Genomic DNA, 22,243 nt, shown 5'->3' with positions numbered 1-22,243 from the left:
GGAAGATAACATTTCCAAGATCATCATTTAATTCTAAATATTATATAATATATCAACCTCCTTTCAAAGTTCCAGTCTACAAATATTCCCTTTTTAAGTGGCCTAATCTATGAGATGCAGACAGTAAATGTGCTCTTTTTCTCCAAAGTTCAACAATATCTAGAAAGAGGTATAGGATGTAGAATTGACAGAACACAGGAATTAGTCATAGATTGGCTGTCACCAAGTGAGGGAGACGAAAGGATCAAGAATAATTTCTGGGTTTCTGGTATGAGAAATCTAGCTGACTGAAGTACCACTCACTGAAATGGGGAACAGGAGTAGTTTAGTTTGGACATGTTTTTTTCAGATTTCTAGAAGACATTCCAATGGAGCTATCAAGTAAAAAGGTGACTATGGTTCTGGAGTTCAGAAAAAAGATCTGGGCTCCAGTTATCAATTTGTAGGTGACTAGCATATAGATGGTATTTAAAGCCATAGGACTAGACAGATCATAGGTTGTAGAAATTAAAATGTAGAGTGTAAAGAAAGAATATCTAGAAGAAAGACTTGAGGCAGTCCAATTCCTTTTGTGAAGAGGGGGAGGGTCCAGAAAGGAGTGGCCAGAAAATTAGGACAACTAGGAGAGTGAGCCACAGAAGCCAAGAAAGTGAGTATTTGAAAAGGAGAGAGAGTCAACTGTATTGAGTGCCTTTGATAAATCAAATAGGAAGGAAGTTGAAGTGTACATTGAATTTAAACCTGTTGAACACTGGGAACCTTAGCAAATACACTTGCATTGTAGTGGTGAGAATGGACCAGATTAGTATGGGTTATATAGGGAAAATGAGGAAGTTTAAAGAACTTTGAAATATTTATTCGTCTATAAAGGGGGAGTAGAGAGATACAGGTAACTGAAAGTAAATATGGGAGTCAAGATAAGTTTTTTGTTTTGTTTTAAGATAGATGATTTTATACCATGTTTAAATGCTGAGGGAAAGATCATAAAGGAAATGGCTGAAGATGTGGGAGAGAGAAGGAGCTACTAAATGGGGTGAGGTTCCTGAGAAACCTGGAGGGGTAGATCCAGAGCTTGTGGTTTGGGACAGAAGGAGAAATCTCTCAATTGTCAAAGGGGTGGGGTGGGGATGGGTAATTAGCAAAGGCAAGAATGAGTGCTGATGTTAGTGTTGTCTGCAAGATTTGATGATAGGATGATGAGGACATTCACACTGAGTGGCTTCCATTTTCTCTATTTATGGCAAAGTCATCAGCTGGAGTTGCAGTAGGAAAGGAGAAATTGGAGGACTGAGGAAAATAGAAAGATTATGAAATATTTGTAGCAGGTAATGACCTCGTTTCATTGGTTATCTTAGTTTACATTTGGATCTTTAGTAGTCTGTTTTCTAGTTCTACCACTCTGCCTCAAAATATTATAACATCTCTCCAATTCACGCATATCCCCTCCAGGCCCTCTCTTTTTGACTCTTTATTTTCTCCCTTTTTTCTTTACTACCAAACTTCTTGAAATAGTAATTTGAGTTAATTGCCAATTCTTGCTCACATATCATTTGCTCCTAAATCCTTAGGATTTAAGGACCCTAAGGGGTTGGGAAAAGGAAGATGACCCAGTGAAGAAGATGAAAGGGACCTCAAAGAAATCAGAAGAAAATCAGCATAGAGTCACATTAACGAAGCTAAGTATAGAATAAGATTCCAAAAGAGCTAAAAGTCCACCTCAATGCATTCACCTCTTCTTTACTGAGGAATAATTGGTTATTCCTTCAATACAATCACAAGACTCTGTTTTTACGATTCACATCAATAATCTTACTACAGTGGTTTATTATTAGTTGTTTATATGTCTGTCATCCCCCTATACTCAATTGTTATTAGTTCTTCAAGTTAGTATTACTCTGTTTTTCATTTCTTTTTTCTTTATGATTTTTGTTCCCTATAACATCTAGAATTGTACCCAGTGCAAAATTGGCACACAATACATATTTGTTGAATAGGTGAAGTATTTTATCTAACTTGTGACTTAATTATCTTCAAACTCAGGCCTGAAATCCTAGCATGAAGCATGAATATTATATACTAGTGTTTATTCATTCAGCAAATATTTACGAAATACCTACCACATGTCCGTCACTATTGTTAATCTAATGTGCTGGCAATATAACCATAGACAAAAGAGACAAAAATCAATTTTTGTAAGCCATTTTACAAACCATAAAACTGACCCTTCTGTCTATTCCTGGTATTTTTCCTCTTTTCTATTCTTGTCCTATCAAAGGCTAAGGCCTTCAGGAAGCCTGATATGCATAAAGGGAATAAGGTTCCTTCCTCATCATCTTGTTTGCTTCCCACACTCCATGAAACACATGTTTTTGTAGCTACCAACCTTAATTCTTTCAACTTTCTTCCTTTCTTGGACTGTGGAAATCTCTCTAAAAGTTAACAAATTATAAATATGGTAACTGTATTTTCATATTTATAAATTAGGGCACATATTCTTATAAAAAACTTATTTTTTCTTATTTGTAAACTAATTTACATAACATCTTATTGTGGTATAAAATTTAAATCATATTTAATTATATATATAATAAATACTGTTTAAAAAGTATACAATTACATAAAGAGAAATTAAAAATTCAGCCAAGACAAATGTTAGTTAATACAATGTTTGCATTGTCACTTTCATCATCTGTTGTTGAAATGATGGCACATTATTCTTCTCATACTTGTTTGAAGAACTCAGTTTGCTTAATAATTGTTTATTCTTTCCATTTTTTCCCCCCAAATTTCTTGGCAAGTCTCTGAGTACTCCATGCAGATTACTAGGAAAGATTTTACAATGCCAATGGTTATTTAAATCTCCAAAAATTGTTAATGAAGAAACAAACAATAAAGAACAAAAAAGCAAACAAAAGCTTTCCTCATTTCTGAAGTTTAAATAGACAGAGACTAAATTTATATATTTTCCTTCCATTTATGGAAGAATAATGTTTCTATGTTGAAAATCTTTAAAAATATTCAACCATCATTGATCTACAGATACATTTGTCTCATTTTGCTAGCAAGTTCTTGTAAAGACACAACTTAAGGCCACAGTGTTCCTTTAACAGATAATATGACTGAGTTAATTACCTACTTTCCAAGATTGACCACTCTGTGTCTCCCCAACGGAATCTAGCCAGCTTAGAGTTTCTTAGATTTCCTTTCTAAGTGAGTTTTCCTTTCTAGATGACTAGGTAATTATGAACCTACAAATATCCAGGTACATACTACCCAAGGTCCAAATCATAACAAACAGTATTTTATAATTTTCATGTTAAGTTCTTTTACTTTGCATAGTAAAACTAAAATTTTTTTCTTTCAATTCTTTTATAATCACTAATATTAACATGAGACTTTTGGTACTGAAAAATAATAGTAGCAAACATTTATGGAAGTTGTCTTATGTGCCAGGCAGTGTTGAGTGCTAGCATGAATTCTCTCACTTAATTTTTACAAAAATCTCATGAGGTTGGTAATTTGGTATTCCTTTGGTAGATAAGAAAATTGAAGTACAGAGAAGTAACTTGCCTAACATCACACACCAAAAATGTGGCAGCCTCAAATCTGTCTGAAACCACAGTTTTTACTCTTAAAGACAAAGTATCATGTATCCCTCTCCCCTCTAGGTTTTGCCACTCAAATTTAAAAACAGCCTTATGAAAAACAGTGGCATTTGTTGAGAAACTGGATGATTTTGATGGTTTAGGAAAACAATAATACAGTTTTTTTTAAATTTGAAGTCTTAGTATATTTAGAGGTACACAATATTTAAATAGGAACTGCTCCAGAAAATTCAAGGTATGTGGTCTCCATAATTAAAGAACATTAAACACAGACATACTTAAAAATCATGCAAAATAAAGTAATATTTGCATTAAATAAAGAAGGATTACGGCTGAAGACAGTAGAGAACTGGGAATAATGGGGAGGAAGGAATGAGACTGAGAAATAAAATTTGTTTTTCTAACTGCGGAGAGCTAGAGGGAGAAAAACCCATAAATCACTCTGGCTGTTACTGAAAAAATGCTTGTAAAGTTCCTCAGCTTGGCAAAGGTTAAGAGAACAATAATGTTTTGTCAGCCCGAGCTAGCCAAGGAGCTGATTAGAACAGAAAGCTTATCCTTCATAGCCAGAGAGGACCCATTTAAAGGGTTTTCTTGTTTTAGAGTCTGCAATAAGACAGGCATGAAGTCACTCATCCTTTTCTTACCCTCATGACTATGTTTTTGAACTTCTGCTTATGGTAAAGCAAAGTCATGCTGGTATCCTAGCTTATTGTCTGAAACTCCAGTGTGCCAATTTTAACAGAGCTAATAATTAATATGGCCATTTACAAAATAATAACATTATAACCCTTTGTCAGCCATTATGAAAAATTAATTCAGTAATGGCATTATTAAATTTGTTATTGCCATCATGAAAATAAATACATATCCCTACTTAAACTGGTGCAATCTTCATGAGTCATGATGAATTAAAGTTTCAGGAAACAAGAGAGGCTGGGTCTAAAAAGAATTGTTTCCTCTTGTCTCCATATTCCAAACCCAAGAAAAGCTTACATCCCTTTGTAGTTTTTTTCATCTAGATTAGGATCAAAGAATGTATGGTCTATGGCCTGAATCTTGCTCACAACTTCAGTGTGAATAAAAATTCCAAGGGTTCATATTTCTGCTTATTTTGTCTACTACTGCAAAAACCAAAACTGATTTTTAAAGGTCTCTAGTACTATTTTAAGATGAAATTCTCCTTCTGTAGATGTATCTATATTTCTTTCTCTTCCCTTTCAGCTCTCCTTGTTCTTATTTTCTCATTTCCCCCTCACATAACAGTAACACACAAAACTGTAATTTTTATTTGATAAAATTGGATGAAAGTTTGTGTTATCACTTTTTAAATTTAGAAGTAAAACTTAGAGATTACTAAATTTCTCTCTAGCCCTAAAGTTCTATGAAAACTTTTATAGTTCCTCCCTCCAAACTGAAATCACAGTCACATGTTTTACATTGTCATGTTTTTCTGTTCTGTTTAGTTGATTATGCTTAGTAATTCTTATCATTTTAAAATCTCTCTGAATTTTGTCAACATCTAAATGAAAAAATCAATGTAGGTGGTATGGGATTTCACTTTACAAAAGTCCCTTGTAACATGAGCTCTCCACAGAGACCTAACCTCTTAATGAGGGTATAAATTTGCACAACCTTTTAATAATAAAACTTAGAATTACATATGAAGACATATTATTTTGACATGATAATATCCCCTAAAATACTGAAACTTTACCAAAGATTTAGTATGAAGGTATTCTCTTCATTATTATTTATAATAGTATAAAGTTAGAAATAAAATATTCAAGAATATGGAAATGATTAAATAAATTGTGGAATATTTGCATGATTAAATATAATATTGGCATTCAAAAATGATGTGTCTGAAGAAGAATATTTAATGAAATGGGGAATGCTTACAACAAAATGTTTAGTTAAAAAAAACCTAGAAATCAAAATAGTATGTACTAGACACTTCCAATTTATTTAAAAACGTCCTAAAAAAGACTAGAAATAGATGTCTAGATTTTCTAAAGTTCTCTAATACATGCACCTTACTTTTATAATCAGATATAAATGTACACAGATGTAAATAGAACTATATTAATAAAAATGTGATCTCCAGGAATCTCTAATTGGTAGAAGAAGACTTTTGAGAATTCTTGTGTTTTTTGTCTACTGTGGGCTACAGTTCATCTCTGTTGGCCAGTACCTACATGGATACCATTTAAATTACCTTTTCAATAAGTCTGTGTAGTGTTTAGGAAGAGATTGCAGTGAATCTTGACTAAACAAATCATATGAAGACAGAATTTTTGATTGGAAAGAACCTTAATAGTCACCTAGTCCAAATCCTCTTTCTCTTCCTCAATTTCAGCTATAGTCAATCCACAGATGCAAAGGAATTTCATATTAATAGTAATGGGAACATAAATTCAAATCTAAAGCCAATTCCTATGAAAAACTTTACTAAAGTACAAAATAATGAAAATGATGACAATATTATTTATTTGTAGTTTGCACTCTACAAGTCACTTTATATACAGAATTTCACTTGTTTCTTATACTACCCTATATTTATTCCCATATAAAAGGCTAAATTGAGGCTTAGAGGCTAAAAGTGCTTGTTAGTGCCACAGTTAGTAAACTTAGGCCTGTCCCAACACTAAATCTTTTTTCTTACCACATCACAATGTGATGGATGAATATGTGAAAATTATTTTAGAGTATGCACAAAGAACTGATTTTAAGTACATGTTTAACAGCAAATATTTGAGTTTTGCCCCTAGCAGGGCAAAACTGTTTGCTATTCTGTTATTGATTTTGTGCCCAGCCATATTTTGTGTCTTGGTTCTATCCTAATGACCCCTGCCTATTTATCTGAAACCCATGACAGCTATGACATTATCTAATTAACCCTGTGGTTTTTCTTTTGTGGGCTTGGACTAGGAATAAGAGTTTTAATGCTGATTGTTATTTACTGCCATATAATAGAAAGCTGACAATTATTAACCAGTACTCCTCTTGAAGGATGTATAATAGGGTCAAAAAAGAGTTAGATAAAGATTTAGGAAGGAAAGGTAATTCCTAATGCCCTGGAAAAATTTGCCAGAAAGGATATAGGTGGAACCTGTTTACTCAGCTATGTTCTCTTACTGAAATTCTAACTTAAACTGGCAAATAATAAGGACACTGCTATAACTTGATTGAAGAGTCAGAAGTGGGTGACAAATTAGGTTGCTCATGCCAGGATCTAGAAGCTCACAGCATGCACATTGGAAATGTTCACACTTGCTAATGTAAACAATTGACAGCCCCACCTTATGGTATTATGTCATAATTCTCCCTCCACCCAAATTCTCCTTCCAGCTGTTCTGATATTCACTCAGACTACAGCCTTTTTCAGCAAATTAATACTGCCTTACTACATCTAATTAGTTATTGATAACTGATTTTCTTCAATTTTGATGGGGTACTCCCCTGTGATTCTCTTAATGTATTTCAAATTATACTGAGATTTCTTGTGAGATAAGAACCTCCCATTAGCTTGCCGTTCCCAAAGTCCTCTGTTTCTACTACTCAGTGCCCATGAACTCTCAAATGTCTTTTTAGTTCTAGTATCCAATCTCCTGATCAGATATTTTCCATTTTTTTCTGTTTTGTTTTATCCTAATACTTGAATTTGTAGTAATTAACTTTCCTAATATAAAACACCTTTATAAAGGGATTTCTTTGGGTCCTCAACAGAAAACTACTAGCGTGAGGAAAGAACTGTGGAATAAGATTGATATTAGTCCAAATTCTCGTTTCAAAACCTACCAGATGTATGATATTGGGCTTATTACTTAACCTTGCTTTGCTTCAGTTTTTTTTACCTGTAAAATGGAGTTATCTATAGCTACCATACATTATTGTTGTAAGGATTAAATAAGAAAATGTAATTTTTTTTTTTTTTGAGATGGCGTCTCACTCTGTCGCCCAGGTTAGAGTGCAGTGGCGCTATCTAGGCTCACTGCAAACTCCGCCTCCTGGGTTCAAGCAATGCACCTGTCTCAGCCCCCCGAATAGCTGGGATTACAGGTGCCCGCCACCATGCCCGGTTAAATTTTGTATTGCAGTAGAGATGGGCCACCATGTTGGCCAGGCTGGTTTCGAGTTCCTGACCTTGTGATCCACCCACCTTGGCCTCCCAAAGTGCTGGGATTATAGGCGTGAGCCACCACACCCGGCCAATAAATGTAAATTGTTAAATACAATTCCAGTTCATAGTAGATACTCTCCTCAAAAAATGTTGAATTTGATGCTCATATTGTCATGGGCTAAACTGTGTTCTCCCAAAATTCATATGTCAAAGCCCTAACCTTCAGTACCTCAGAATGGAAGCATATTTGGAGATAGGATTTTTTTTTTTTTTTTTTGAAACGGAGTCTCACTTTGTCACCCAGGCTGGAGCGTGGTGGCATGATCTTGTCTCACAGCAACCTCCACCTCCCGGGTTCAAGCCATTTTCCTGCCTCAGTGTCCTGACTAGCTGGGATTACAGGGATGTGCCACCATGCCCGGCTAATTTTTTGTATTTTTAGCTGAGACGGCTTTCACCATGTTAGCCAGGATGGTCTTGATCTCCTGACTTTGTGATCCGCCCACCTTGGCCTCCCAAAGTGATGGGATTACAGGCATGAGCCACCGTGCCCGGCCGGAGATAGGATATTTAAAGAGGTGATTAAGCTACAATGAGGCCATGAAGGTGGACTCTAACACAATCTGACTGGTAGCCTTTAAGAAGAGGAAATTTAGGCACATGGAGAAATCACACAAGGGATGTAAGCCCACAGAGAAAAGACCATGTCAGGCCACAGAGAGAAGGTGGCTGTCTGAAGCCATTGAGAGAAGCCTCAGAAGAAACTAAATCTGCCGATGCCTTGATGTTGGATTTTTACCTTTCCAAACTGTGTTAAGTTCCTGTTGTTTAAGCTATCCAGTCTATGGTATTTTGTTATGGCAGTCCTGGAAGACTAATACACATATATCCACTATTTTAGGTGGAGAATTGACCCGCCACCTTTTTTCTATTCTAGTTTCTAGTTAGTCTTCTAAGCAGTGTTAAATAATAAGGCATCGATTAAGAGCATGATCTTAGAAGTTAGACAGCTTTGAATTCGAAGGCTGGATTGTCCACCAAAGTGACCTTGGGTGAATTTTTTAAATATTTCTGAGCCCCAGATTTCCTCATTCATAAAATGGGGACAATATCTATCTTATAGAGTTATAATAAGGATCAAGTTAAAAGAGTTGTATGTAAAGTTCATAGCACAATGTTTGACATAGTGCTAAATAACTGGTAGAATTATTATTATCTCTATATACAATGGATTATTCACATATGGTGTTGTCAATTTGGTTTAGTTTTCTCTAACCCTAGCCAGTTAAATTTTCTTCTCCGTGTGAAATGCCACACATGTACATACTTTCTACAATTATTTAATTATTTTGCAGGTGTAGAAAGGCAGCCTCTTAGCTTCATTGTTGGCTTGAATCCAAAATCACAAACACTTAAAGTGAGTTGTAACGTATTTTTAACATACATCCTAAAAATCCTTCCGATGTACTAGATTTATTTAAATGCTTTGATGATTTTGCTCCATGGATCAAGCTGAAAGTATTTTTCTTCTTGCAGTTCTTCATACTTGTCATTTTAGGAAGAAGTCAAGCCTTATTCAGAAGCTGTACCTCAGTCATTCCTCTCCACAAAGTATTCTTCCAGTTTGCAACTATTATTACCCAATCCAACTCTAAAGTTTCTCACATTATTTATAAAATATATGCTGTGATCTGGTCTCATTGCTGTTAACAGATGGTTTATAAAATAACTTCTTATTGCTTTTTAATTAATCGAGGATGAAATCTACTTGCATAGGTATTTCATTATGCTTCTCTCACCTAGTAAGATTTTTAGGCCTCCTCACACAATGTACTCTGCCTCTTGCTTAATTCTATCCTTTGCTCACAGTTTGTGAATTGGCATCACAATATCTTCTGTCCACAGGCTCTCTGAGACTGCAATTATGTTATGATTTTTACTTGCTGCCATTCATTTAAATTAATGTTAACTGGGCACTTATTATGTAGATGGCATTATGCTATTCACTGTGGAGGAACACAGATATTTGAAATAGTACCAAATAGTCCACAGTGTAAGCATCCTAATGATCATATTTTTTTAGGCTTCCAATATTTATTTGGAAAAGTTAATACGTTTTGACTTGGCTTTTCTCCCACTTCCTATACCTATTTGTTGTCCCATCTGAAGAGATGTCTACTTTGTCACCTCTTTTTTAACTTAGGCAGTCTATTGAATTCTCTCCAGGGTCCTCAAGAAGGATCTCCGTCAATCTTTTGTGTACTTTTTTCCTCAGCTCTCCCGCAATTTTTAGAATAAAAACCATCATTTAGTTCGCGATAGTGCTAGTGATAATCAGCTTAAGAGGTTTTGTTTGCAAACGTTACATCTCACTTTGCCGAACTGGGGCTCTTCTTCTTCTTCACTCCCATCAAAATATCAAACCATTACTTGCTATAGGCTTGTTTTCATTTATTAGAAAAATGAAAACTGGAGGGCGGAGCAAGATGTCCGAATAGGAACAGCTCCAGTCTCCAACTCCCGGCACGAGCGACACAGAAGACCGGTGATTTCTGCATTTTCAACTGAGGTACTGGGGTCATCTCACTGGGGAGTGCCAGAAAATCAGTGCTGGTCAGCTGCTGCAGCCCAACCAGCGAGAGCTAAAGCAGGGCGAGGCATTGCCTCACCTGGGAAGCGCAAGGAGGAAGGGAATCCCTTTTCCTAGCCAGGCGAACTGAGACACACAACACCTGGAAAATCGGGTAATTCCCACCCCAATACTGTGCTTTAAGCAAACGGGCACACCAGGAGATTATACCCACACCTGGCCGGGAGGGTCCCACGGCCACGGAGCCTCCCTCATTGCTAGCACAGCAGTCTGCGATCTAACCGCAAGGCAGCAGCGAGGCTGGGGGAGGGGCGCCCGCCATTGCTGAGGCTTAAGTAGGTAAACAAAGCCCTGGGAAGATCCAACTGGGTGGAGCTCAGAGCAGCTCAAGGAAACCTGCCTGTCTCTGTAGACTCCACCTCTGGGGACAGGGCACAGCTAAACAACAACAGGGGAAGCAGCAGAGGCCTGTGCAGACCCGAACGACTCTGTCTGAAAGCTTTGAAGAGAGCAGTGGATCTCCCAACACAGAGGTTGAGATCTAAGAACAGACAGACTGCCTGCTCAAGTGGGTCCCTGACCCCTGAGTAGCCTAACTGGGAGACATCCCCCACTAGGGGCAGTCTGACACCCCACACCTCACAGGGTGGAGTACACCCCTGAGAGGAAGCTTCCAAAGGAAGAATCAGATAGGTACACTCGCTGTTCAGCAATATTCTATCTTCTGCAACCTCTGCTGCTGATACCCAGGCAAACAGGGTCTGGAGTGGACCTCAAGCAATCTCCAACAGACCTACAGCTGAGGGTCCTGACTATTAGAAGGAAAACTACCAAACAGGAAGAACACCTATACCAAACCCCATCAGTACGTCACCATCATCAAAGACCAGAGGCAGATAAAACCACAAAGATGGGGAAGAAGCAGGGCAGAAAAGCTGGAAATTCAAAAATATAGCGCATCTCTCCCCTGCAAAGGAGCGCAGCCGATCGCCAGCAACGGATGAAAGCTGGTCAGAGAATCTTTGACGAGATGAGAGAAGAAGGCTTCAGTCCATCAAACTTCTCAGAGCTAAAGGAGGAATTACGTACCCAGCGCAAAGAAACTAAAAATCTTGAAAAAAGAGTGGAAGAATTGATAGCTAGAATAATTAATGCAGAGAAGGTCATAAATGAAATGACAGAGATGAAAACCATGACACGAGAAATACGTGACAAATCCACAAGCTTCAGTAACCGACTCCATCAACTGGAAGAAAGAGTATCAGCGATTGAGGATCAAATGAATGAAATGAAGTGCGAAGAGAAACCAAAAGAAAAAAGAAGAAAAAGAAATGAACAAAGCCTGCAAGAAGTATGGGATTATGTAAAAACACCAAATCTACATCTGACTGGGGTGCCTGAAAGTGAGGGGGAAAATGGAACCAAGCTGGAAAACACTCTTCAGGATATCATCCAGGAGAACTTCCCCAACCTAGTAGGGCAGGCCAACATTCAAATTCAGGAAATACAGAGAACGCCACAAAGATACTCCTCCAGAAGAGCAACTCCAAGACACATAATTGCCAGATTCACGAAGTTGAAATGAAGGAAAAATCTAAGGGCAGCCAGAGAGAAAGGTCGGGTTACCCCCAAAGGGAAGCCCATCAGACTAACAGCAGACCTCTCGGCAGAAACTCTACAAGCCAGAAGAGAGTGGGGGCCAATATTCAACATTCTTAAAGAACAGAATTTTAAACCCAGAATTTCATATCCAGCCAAATTAAGTTTCATAAGTGAAGGAGAAATAAAATCCTTTACAGATAAACAAATGCTTAGAGATTTGTCACCACCAGGCCTGCCTTACAAGAGACCCTGAAGGAAGCCCTAAATATGGAAAGGAACAACCGGTACCAGCCATTGCAAAAACATGCCAAAATGTAAAGACCATCGAGGCTAGGAAGAAACTGCATCAACTAACGAGCAAAAAACCAGTTAATATCATAATGGCAGGATCAAGTTCACACATAACAATATTAACCTTAAATGTCAATGGACTAAATGCTCCAATGAAAAGACACAGACTGGCAAACTGGATAAAGAGTCAAGACCCATCAGTCTGCTGTATTCAGGAGACCCATCTCACATGCAGAGACATACATAGGCTCAAAATAAAGGAATGGAGGAAGATCTACCAAGCAAATGGAGAACAAAAAAAAGCAGGGGTTGCAATCCTAGTCTCTGATAAAACAGACTCTAAACCATCAAAGATCAAAAGAGACAAAGAAGGCCATTACATAATGGTAAAGGGATCAATTCAACAGGAAGAGCTAACTATCCCAATATATGCACCCAATACAGGAGCACCCAGATTCATAAAGCAAGTCCTTAGAGACTTACAAAGAGACTTAGACTCCCATACAATAATATGGGAGACTTCAACACCCACTGTCAACATTAGACAGATCAACGAGACAGAAAGTTAACAAGGATATCCAGGAATTGAACTCATCTCTGCACCAAGCGGACCTAATAGACATCTATAGAACTCTCCACCCCAAATCAACAGAATATACATTCTTCTCAGCACCACATCGCACTTATTCCAAAATTGACCACATAATTGGAAGTAAAGCACTCCTCAGCAAATGTACAAGAACAGAAATTATAACAAACTGTCTCTCAGACCACAGTGCAATCAAACTAGAACTCAGGACTAAGAAACTCAATCAAAACCGCTCAACTACATGGAAACTGAACAACCTGCTCCTGAATGACTACTGGGTACATAACGAAATGAAGGCAGAAATAAAGATGTTCTTTGAAACCAATGAGAACAAAGATACAACATACCAGAATCTCTGGGACACATTTAAAGCAGTGTGTAGAGGGAAATTTATAGCACTAAATGCCCACAAGGGAAAGCAGGAAAGATCTAAAATTGACACTCTAACATCACAATTAAAAGAACTGGAGAAGCAAGAGCAAACACATTCAAAAGCTAGCAGACGGCAAGAAATAACTAAGATCAGAGCAGAACTGAAGGAGATAGAGACACAAAAAACCCTCCAAAAAATTAACGAATCCAGTAGTTGGTTTTTTGAAAAAATCAACAAAATTGACAGACTGCTAGCAAGACTAATAAAGAAGAAAAGAGAGAAGAATCAAATAGACGCAATAAAAAATGATAAAGGGGATATCACCACCGACCCCACAGAAATACAAACTACCATCAGAGAATACTATAAACAGCTCTACGCAAATCAACTAGAAAATCTAGAAGAAATGGATAATTTCCTGGACACTTACACTCTTCCAAGACTAAACCAGGAAGAAGTTGAATCCCTGAATAGACCAATAGCAGGCTCTGAATTGAGGCAATAATTAATAGCCTTCCAACCAAAAAAAGTCCAGGACCAGATGGATTCACAGCTGAATTCTACCAGAGGTACAAAGAGGAGCTGGTACCATTCCTTCTGAAACTATTCCAATCAATTGAAAAAGAGGGAATCCTCCCTAACTCATTTTATGAGGCCAACATCATCCTGATACCAAAGCCTGGCAGAGACACAACAAAAAAAGAAATTTTAGACCAATATCCCTGATGAACATCGATGCAAAAATCCTCAATAAAATACTGGCAAACCGGATTCAGCAGCACATCAAAAAGCTTATCCACCATGATCAAGTGGGCTTCATCCCTGGGATGCAAGGCTGGTTCAACATATGCAAATCAATAAACGTAATCCAGCATATTAACAGAACCAAAAACAAGAACCACATGATTATCTCAATAGATGCAGAAAAGTCTTTTGACAAAATTCAACAGCCCTTCATGCTAAAACGCTCAATAATTCGGTATTGATGGAATGTACCTCAAAATAATAAGAGCTATTTATGACAACCCACACCGAATATCATACTGAATGGGCAAAAACTGGAAAAATTCCCTTTGAAAACTGGCACGAGACAGGATGCCCTCTCTCACCACTCCTATTCAACATAGTGTTGGAAGTTCTGGCTAGGGCAATCAGGCAAGAGAAAGAAATCAAGGGTATCCAGTTAGGAAAAGAAGAAGTCAAATTGTCCCTGTTTGCAGATGACATGATTGTATATTTAGAAAACCCCATCGTCTCAGCCCAGAATCTCCTTAAGCTGATAAGCAACTTCAGCAAAGTCTCAGGATACAAAATTAATGTGCAAAAATCACAAGCATTCTTATACACCAGTAACAGACAAACAGAAAGTCATATCATGAATGAACTTCCATTCACAATGGCTTCAAAGAGAATAAAATACCTAGGAATCCAACTTACAAGGGATGGAAAGGACCTCTTCAAGGAGAACTACAAACCACTGCTCAGTGAAATCAAAGAGGACACAAACAATGGAAGAACATACCATGCTCATGGATAGGAAGAATCAATATCGTGAAATGGCCATACTGCCCAGGTTATTTATAGATTCAATGCCATCCCCATCAAGCTACCAATGAGTTTCTTCACAGAATTGGAAAAAGGCTTTAAGTTCATATGGAACCAAAAAAGAGCCCGCATTGCCAAGACAATCCTAAGTCAAAGAACAAAGCTGGAGGCATCACGCTACCTGACTTCAAACTATATACTACAAGGCTACAGTAACCAAAACAGCATGGTACTGGTACCAAAACAGAGATATAGACCAATGGAACAGAACAGAGTCCTCAGAAATAATACCACACATCTACAGCCATCTGATCTTTGACAAACCTGAGAGAAACAAGCAATGGGGAAAGGATTCCCTATTTAATAAATGGTGCTGGGAAAATTGGCTAGCCATAAGTAGAAAGCTGAAACTGGATCCTTTCCTTACTCCTTATACGAAGATTAATTCAAGATGGATTAGAGACTTAAATGTTAGACCTAATACCATAAAAACCCTAGAAGAAAACCTAGGTAGTACCATTCAGGACATAGGCATGGGCAAGGACTTCATGTCTAAAACACCAAAAGCAACGGCAGCAAAAGCCAAAATTGACAAATGAGATATGATTAAACTAAAGAGCTTCTGCACAGCAAAAGATACTACCATCAGAGTAAACAGGCAACCTACAGAATGGGAGAACATTTTTGCAATCTACTCATCTGACAAAGGGCTAATATCCAGAATCTACAACGAGCTCAAACAAATTTATAAGAAAAAAACAACCCCATCAAAAAGTGGGCAAAGGATATGAACAGACATTTCCCAAAAGAAGACATTCATACAGCCAACAGACACATGAAAAATGCTCATCATCACTGGCCATCAGAGAAATGCAAATCAAAACCACAATGAGATACCATCTCACACCAGTTAGAATGGCAATCATTAAAAAGTCAGGAAACAACAGGTGCTGGAGAGGATGTGGAGAAATAGGAACACTTTTACACTGTTGGTGAGATTGTAAACTAGTTCAACCATTATGGAAAACAGTATGGCGATTCCTTAAGGATCTAGATCTAGATATATGACCCAGCCATCCCACTACTGGGTATATACCCAAAGGATTATAAATCATGCTGCTATAAAGACACATGCACACGTATGTTTATTGCGGCACTATTCACAATAGCAAAGACTTGGAATCAACCCAAATGTCCATCTGTGACAGACTGGATTAAGAAAATGTGGCACATATACACCATGGAATATTATGCAGCCATAAAAAAGGATGAGTTTGCATCCTTTGTAGGGACATGGATGCAAGCTGGAAACCATCATTCTTAGCAAACTATCACAAGAATAGAAAACCAAACACCGCACGTTCTCACTCATAGGTGGGAACTGAACAATGACATCACTTGGACTCGAGAAGGGGAACATCACACATTGGGGCCTATCATGGGAAGAGGGGAGGAGGAAGGGATTGCATTGGGAGTTATACCTGATATAAATGACGAATTGATGGGTGCTGACGAGTTGATGGGTGCAGCACACCAACATGGCACAAGTATACATATATAACAAACCTGCACGTTATGCACATGTACCCTAGAACTTAAAGTATAATAAAAAAAATTAAAAAAAAAAGAAAAATGAAAACTCACCCACTTTATTATAACCTTCCTTGCCTCTGTTTTTACAAAGAAAAGCCAGACATAAAACAAGGAAAGCAAACTCTTTAGCCTTAACTGGCATCCATACTTTGAGGTGAGCAATGGGCCAGGAAGAAGAGAAGAAATAAAGGTGGAAAAGAGTAAAAAGAAACCTGTTGTTAGGGACCCAATATAGAATTTGGAACCCTACCAAGATCTAGTTTGTTTCAGACATAGCACTTGTTTCCACCATTATTTTTACCCCTTTCAAACATTGTGTAATTGGGTACCAACTCATATATCTTTAATAAAAAATATTAATAAAACAACTCTTCAAAACCCTTTAAGTGCCTATTTTAAGTGAAATATTGTGCCTGGTACTAAATAATCTAGGAGAAATATACAATTCCATGCTAGCCTTCAAGAAGGTTACTGTCTAGCTGTGGCAATGAGAGACTACCAGCAGTGTAGGGAGTCCCAAAAGGAGTGAAATAGTTATTCAGGACAGAAAGATTCAACAATGAGCTAAGGATCTGCAAAACTGAGCTCTATTTCATCTTTATCATTTCCTTGCTATGTCCTTGGACAAGTCATCATCCTTCAAGTCTCCTGCTTCCTCTTTCCCACTCTCTTCCTTGATTGAGAGAAAAGAGAGAGAAGAGGAGAGGTGAGAAAGAAGAAAAAAAGAGATCATTCTAAGTTTGTAAGATGTAAGACAATATTTGAAATGATCACTGAGTTCTGTTGTGATGCCCAAATTGAAGTCTCACTTAGCTGTGGCCCGCTGAACTGCCCTTCATTTTGCAAAGACATCGGGGTCCAAATTTTCCCCAATTCAATAGCAGGTGAGGGCTCAGAACCAAGTCTATCCTGATAGTTTTTTTTTTCTTTTTTGCACTGAATAATGCATCTTTCAAAATGATTATTGTGACTCACAGAGATAGCTTAAATATATTCTTGATACGGTTTACCGAGTGAGAAATATTTCTTTAAAGAAATTGAATAAATATCTTTGCATATGTGAGGATGATGGGGAAGGAGCAATTCTACTTACTAGAGAGCAAGGTGAGCAATCAATTCCTTAGGCTCTAGAAGGCTATATATTCTGAAACCATTGAAATACAATTGTCTGGCAGATAGGAACCATTAAGCCATAATTAGGTAACAGCAGGGGTTAATCACAGATACAAGTTGAGTGCAGGTGGCAGGAGAGTTACAGGAGCCAGATAGATGCTCCTGAAGAGCGGGAAGAGGCTCGCAGAAGTGAAAAGGTGCAAAACACTCGCCCAGTTCACCATACAGTCCGGAGCCATACCTAAGGTAAGCAATCCTCCCCGCAGCCTCAGACTCCAGGCGCCCAAATTCGTAAGCTTGCAGGCATTCTATTGATTCACACTTGCGTCCTTCAACAGGTAGCGCCAATTACATCCCCCAGAGCACGACCCCCAGCATACTGGCCAATACCGCTGTCAATCAAATACCTCACCTACTTCTGTAAATTCTCCCCTCCCGCTGTCATTGGCTTTACCTTCGGCCTATCCACAGTTATCTTCCGCCCTGGAGACCGCGGAACTTACCCTATCGAATCTAGGATTGGCGCCGAAGCTACTCCCGCCCTTCGACGTAGCGGGCACTCCGCCCCCTTTACCGCTCAGCTTTGCCAGGGAAGAAGCAGGGCGGTGCCATATAGAGGCCGGCCCGGGGGCGGGGTCTGCCTCCCACGGCGGGAGGGCGGAGCCTGCGCTGGAGCCTGACCGCTAGGTTAGGACCTCGGAGAGCGCCAGGCGCCGCTACCAGAGGGACTAGTGAAGCGGCTGGAGCCGGGCCGGACCCACGCCTTCGAGCCCTCCTCCCTCGGCCCCCTCAGCTTCCCGTGCTGGCAGGCGACGAGTGGCGTCTGAGGAAGGTGCCTAAGTCCTGGGTCAGATAGTCATCCCTCTGGGACGCCGCCGCTGCTGCCGCCGTCCAGCTGTGGCTCCCTTGCACCTGTGTGTCTGTGTGAGAGTGTGTGTGTGTGTGTGTGTGTTTGAGAGAGAGAGAGACAGAGAGACAGCGAGCGCACCAGCGCGCGAATGCCCGTGTTGGGGGTGTTTGTGTGTGTTCCGGCTGGGCGCGCCAATGCCTTGGTGTGAGGTGTTTGTGTGTTCGCGCGCCCGCGGGCGAGAGCCCCGCGCCTCAGCGCTTGGCCTGGGGGAGGGACAGCGGGAGCGGCGGCTCTGCGCGCCCAGCAGACTGACGCGGGACTCGGGCCGCAGCCGTCGCCACCACCGCTTCACGTCCCCCGAGAGCGGCCGCCGTGCAGCGGAGAGAGCGGACGGCGGGAGGGCGAACAGGCGGGAGAGCGCGGCGGCGGCGGCGGGCTGAGGTGGAGGGAGGGAAGCAGGAGATGGGGAGAGGGGGGAAAGAGGACGCGGGGAGGGAGATGATGGGGAGGTGAGGGGGAGGCGGAGGGACAAGTGGAAGCAGACGGTGTCGCCGTTCTCCCCTCCCCCCCGGCAGCTGTTGCTGTGGGTCACTCGCAGATGTTTTGGGGTCCGGGCTGCTGGGGGATGGGGACTAGAAAAAGTATCCCTCCCCGCTGCCGCCTTTCATAGTGACAAAAAAAGAAGCGTTGAAGCTGATGGGGGAAGAGCCCGGAAGGTGGTGGCAGAGTAAATACTGGCTCCCCCAACATCGTTTTTCTGAAAATAAAATATTCCGAGCTGAACGTTTCGAAGAAGGAAAGCCCGCCCTTAAGAGAGAGACAGAGTCCTGTTTTGTTGAACTCTGGTTTGATTGTATAATAAAGATGATATAATGCTAATGACGATGATGACACTGCCTTTTATTTTTACCCCAGTGCTGATAAAGCGTAGTTACAGCTGGGGATACAGTCCTTGAATATCTGATGTATGAGGAGGGAATACTGTTGCTTTTGGAGTTGTGTTATATTTATCTTTTTTTTTTTTTAAAGGATATGCAATTTGGCAAACGAAGCCTGACTCTTTTTTTTCCAGTCTGTTATAACCAATGCTGGTAAAATGGGAACTGATTTGACTAGTGAAAAGAGAAAGGTCTTGACTAGTGAAAAGACCAAGGTCTAATTGCATGTGTTAAGTCACTCCTTTCCCTTTTTTTCCTTTGAATTTCTCAACAGTGTTTAAAATGAAGAAGTTTAATTTCCGAAAAGTTCTGGATGGCTTAACTGCCTCCTCCCCTGGCAGTGGTAGCAGCAGTGGCAGTAACAGTGGTGGTGGGGCTGGAAGTGGTTCGGTACCTCCCGCGGGGACTGCAGGGGTTCTCAGAGAGGAAATTCAGGAAACCTTGACTTCAGAGTATTTCCAGATTTGCAAGGTAAGCTTTGAATTGGCTTAAAGCCCATTATTTCTTTATTACACTGTTATGAGGAAACGAGGGAAAAACACACCAGGAACAGGAAACTGTTGAGATGTCAGCATCAGAGTCTGCTGTAGAAGGCTCTGTGGGTAAATCAGTTTGGCTGAATAGACATTTTAGGCGTCAACTTAAAAAGCAATGATAGTTTAAGGGGGAAATGAGCACACACAAAAAGTAGAATTTGCAAGATAATGTTAAGATCCAATAGTGGACAGAATTTTTAATGTTTTTGTATTATATTAACTGAAGAAACAAATAGTCATTTTTTTGGTGTGTTGTCAGAGAAAATAATTGTTATTTCACTGTTCAGTATGAAATGAATAAAGCTACTAGCATGTTGCTAGGATTAAGTAGATAATAGGAAAATATGTCCATTTTAAAGGGGCCAGTGACATTGCTTTAAAATTCTGAATAAAATCACCTCCACATTCTTAAACTCTTCATAAATACACAAACGGACAAATGCACAGGCTTATAAGAACTTGTTATAGTTGTAAGAACTCAAAAATAGCCGGTGTTCTAGTTTAGTGAGAAAACATTTTATGTAATTATACTTTGATATTGAACTTCTAATGAATATGCAAAAGAAAGAGTTTCTGATAGGCAGAGAAGATGAGAATTTATAAAACAAGCATTAGGTTAATGCATAGAGATATTGTTATTGCTATATTTGTTATATTTTATGATATAAAGTGATTTATAATTTTATTGCCCCTTTTTGAGTTGTCTTGGAATGTGCCTATTATATGCAACAAAAGCTACTGAGTTATTTATATCATATAAATGAATATAATTTTGTAAATGTGTTTGGCTACATAAGAAGAAATAGAAAACTTGCAAAATTACAGAAATTAACAAATTTTAAAATACTTTCACAAAAGTTTTTTGAAAATATTAAAATTATTTTTGTGGTAAACAAGTGATACATGTATGATGAGATATATTTCAATCACTGCCTCAGACTATATTCCTAACAGGGTCATTATGAAAACATTAAATAGTTTTAGTATTTAGTAATAAACTAGTTAATAAACTAATAACTATAGTTATTAGTTTACATAAAAGCAAGTTTATTTAGAGTTAAGTTAGATAGACAGATTTAATTCTAAGCTACTTTGTGAAATTTGTGAACAGTAATGATTTTTTTCCTCAACAGGAAATAACAGATATTCTGTTAGATGAGGGAAGGTCTTAATAGTGGTTATGAGACAAATGTAAAAGAGTCCTGGAGTTCAAATTTGAACTGCTAGGCAGGAGAATTATGCCCTGATTCTTTAATCTTCGAATGTTTGCAATTTTCACGATCAGATTCTGAAAATGCTTTCCAAATTCTCTCAGTTCATGTATATGACAGTGATACAGGAGAATTTTACCAGAGGTAAAATTGGTATAGGAAAGATAGACTTCCGAAACAGAATGGCATTAGACTGTTGAGGTTATAAAGCTTGTAGAGAAGGTTTTAAATAAAAAACTTAAGGAAATGGGTGAATGCAAGAGAGAATGGAATACATAGTTATCTTCCCATTTATTCAGGCAATAGATAGTCATAGGAAGTGGCAAAAGTTAAAAACATATGGCATGATAGGAAGAGCATTGGCCTAGGAATCAGAAAATTTGTGTTTTATTTAAAGTTCTGCTAGTTGACAGCCATATAATCTTGGGTAAGCCATTTATCTCCCTTGAACCTTGATTTCTGCATCTGTAGTATGGGAATAAGTATATCTGCTCTCCTTAACTAACAGAGGGTTATTGGGAGGATCAGACAGAACAAGGTGAAGGTAATGCATAAATGGAAAGGATGATAAAATATATATTAATATTATTGTTAAAGTTTCTAAAATCTCGTGTTCGTAGTAGAATGAATATAACTAGTGGTTTACAATAATATTAGGTTATGATTTTCAAATAAATTGTAAGATAGATAGCTATATAAGTTGTCCACTAACAGTATTGAAGTCTTATTAAATGTGTAAAATACTATGGCATCTTTGGATAGGAATATAGTTAATTTTTTTTTTTTTTTGAGGCAGAGCCTTGCTCTGTCACCCAGGCTGGAGTGCAGTGGTGCAGTCTCAGCTCACTGCAAGCTCCGCCTCCCAGGTTCACACCATTCTCCTGCTTCAGCCTCCCGAGTAGCTGGGACTGCAGGCGCCCGCCACCACGCCCGGATAATTTTTTGTATCTTTAGTAGAGACGGGGTTTCACCATGTTAGCCAGGATGGTCTCGATCTCCTGACCTCGTGATCCACCCGCCTCTGCCTCCCAAAGTGCTGGGATTACAGGTGTGAGCCACCGCACCGAGCAGGAATATAGGCAATTTTAAGAAGTGGTTATATGGATGTATTATAGTTACCTGGTCTATAACAAAATATATAAAAATGGACTAAGGAAATCCCAAAATTAGAACCGTTACTGAAATGGGGACTTTATTTAGATTCATAGACTCACTGATTAAATGTGCAAAAAACATTCTCTTCTGAGTTCTAAGGAGTTGTCATTCTGGGTGCTTCTACCTTTT

The 22,243-nt window shown here is 38.9% G+C and overlaps 1 protein-coding gene and 1 long non-coding RNA gene across 5 annotated transcripts in view; one reads left to right on the top strand and one right to left on the bottom strand.

Annotated features, from left to right (window-relative positions):
* Nucleotides 1-18,000, bottom strand: part of LOC117083440 — a 46,498-nt gene extending 28,498 nt beyond the window's left edge. The window contains exon 1 of the long non-coding RNA XR_004437085.1: nt 17,928-18,000. This is a non-coding gene — a long non-coding RNA (uncharacterized LOC117083440). The remainder of the gene's footprint in view (nt 1-17,927) is intronic.
* The window catches only part of STXBP5L (syntaxin binding protein 5 like), a 475,147-nt gene continuing 470,886 nt past the window's right edge, over nt 17,983-22,243 (top strand). For 2 of the 4 annotated variants that reach the window (XM_033211089.1, XM_033211087.1), the window contains exons 1-2: nt 17,983-18,256; nt 19,487-19,683. In XM_033211089.1, coding sequence (XP_033066980.1) covers nt 19,495-19,683 — 189 coding nt within the window. In that variant the 5' untranslated portion in view covers nt 17,983-18,256; nt 19,487-19,494. The other 2 variants (XM_033211090.1, XM_033211088.1) reach the window with 1 other exon arrangement.

This window comes from Trachypithecus francoisi, unplaced genomic scaffold (assembly GCF_009764315.1).
Source record: "Trachypithecus francoisi isolate TF-2019V2 unplaced genomic scaffold, Tfra_2.0 Lachesis_group0, whole genome shotgun sequence".
NCBI classification, from domain to species: Eukaryota; Metazoa; Chordata; class Mammalia; order Primates; family Cercopithecidae; genus Trachypithecus; species Trachypithecus francoisi.
This window is presented reverse-complemented; position numbering and strand designations above follow the sequence as displayed.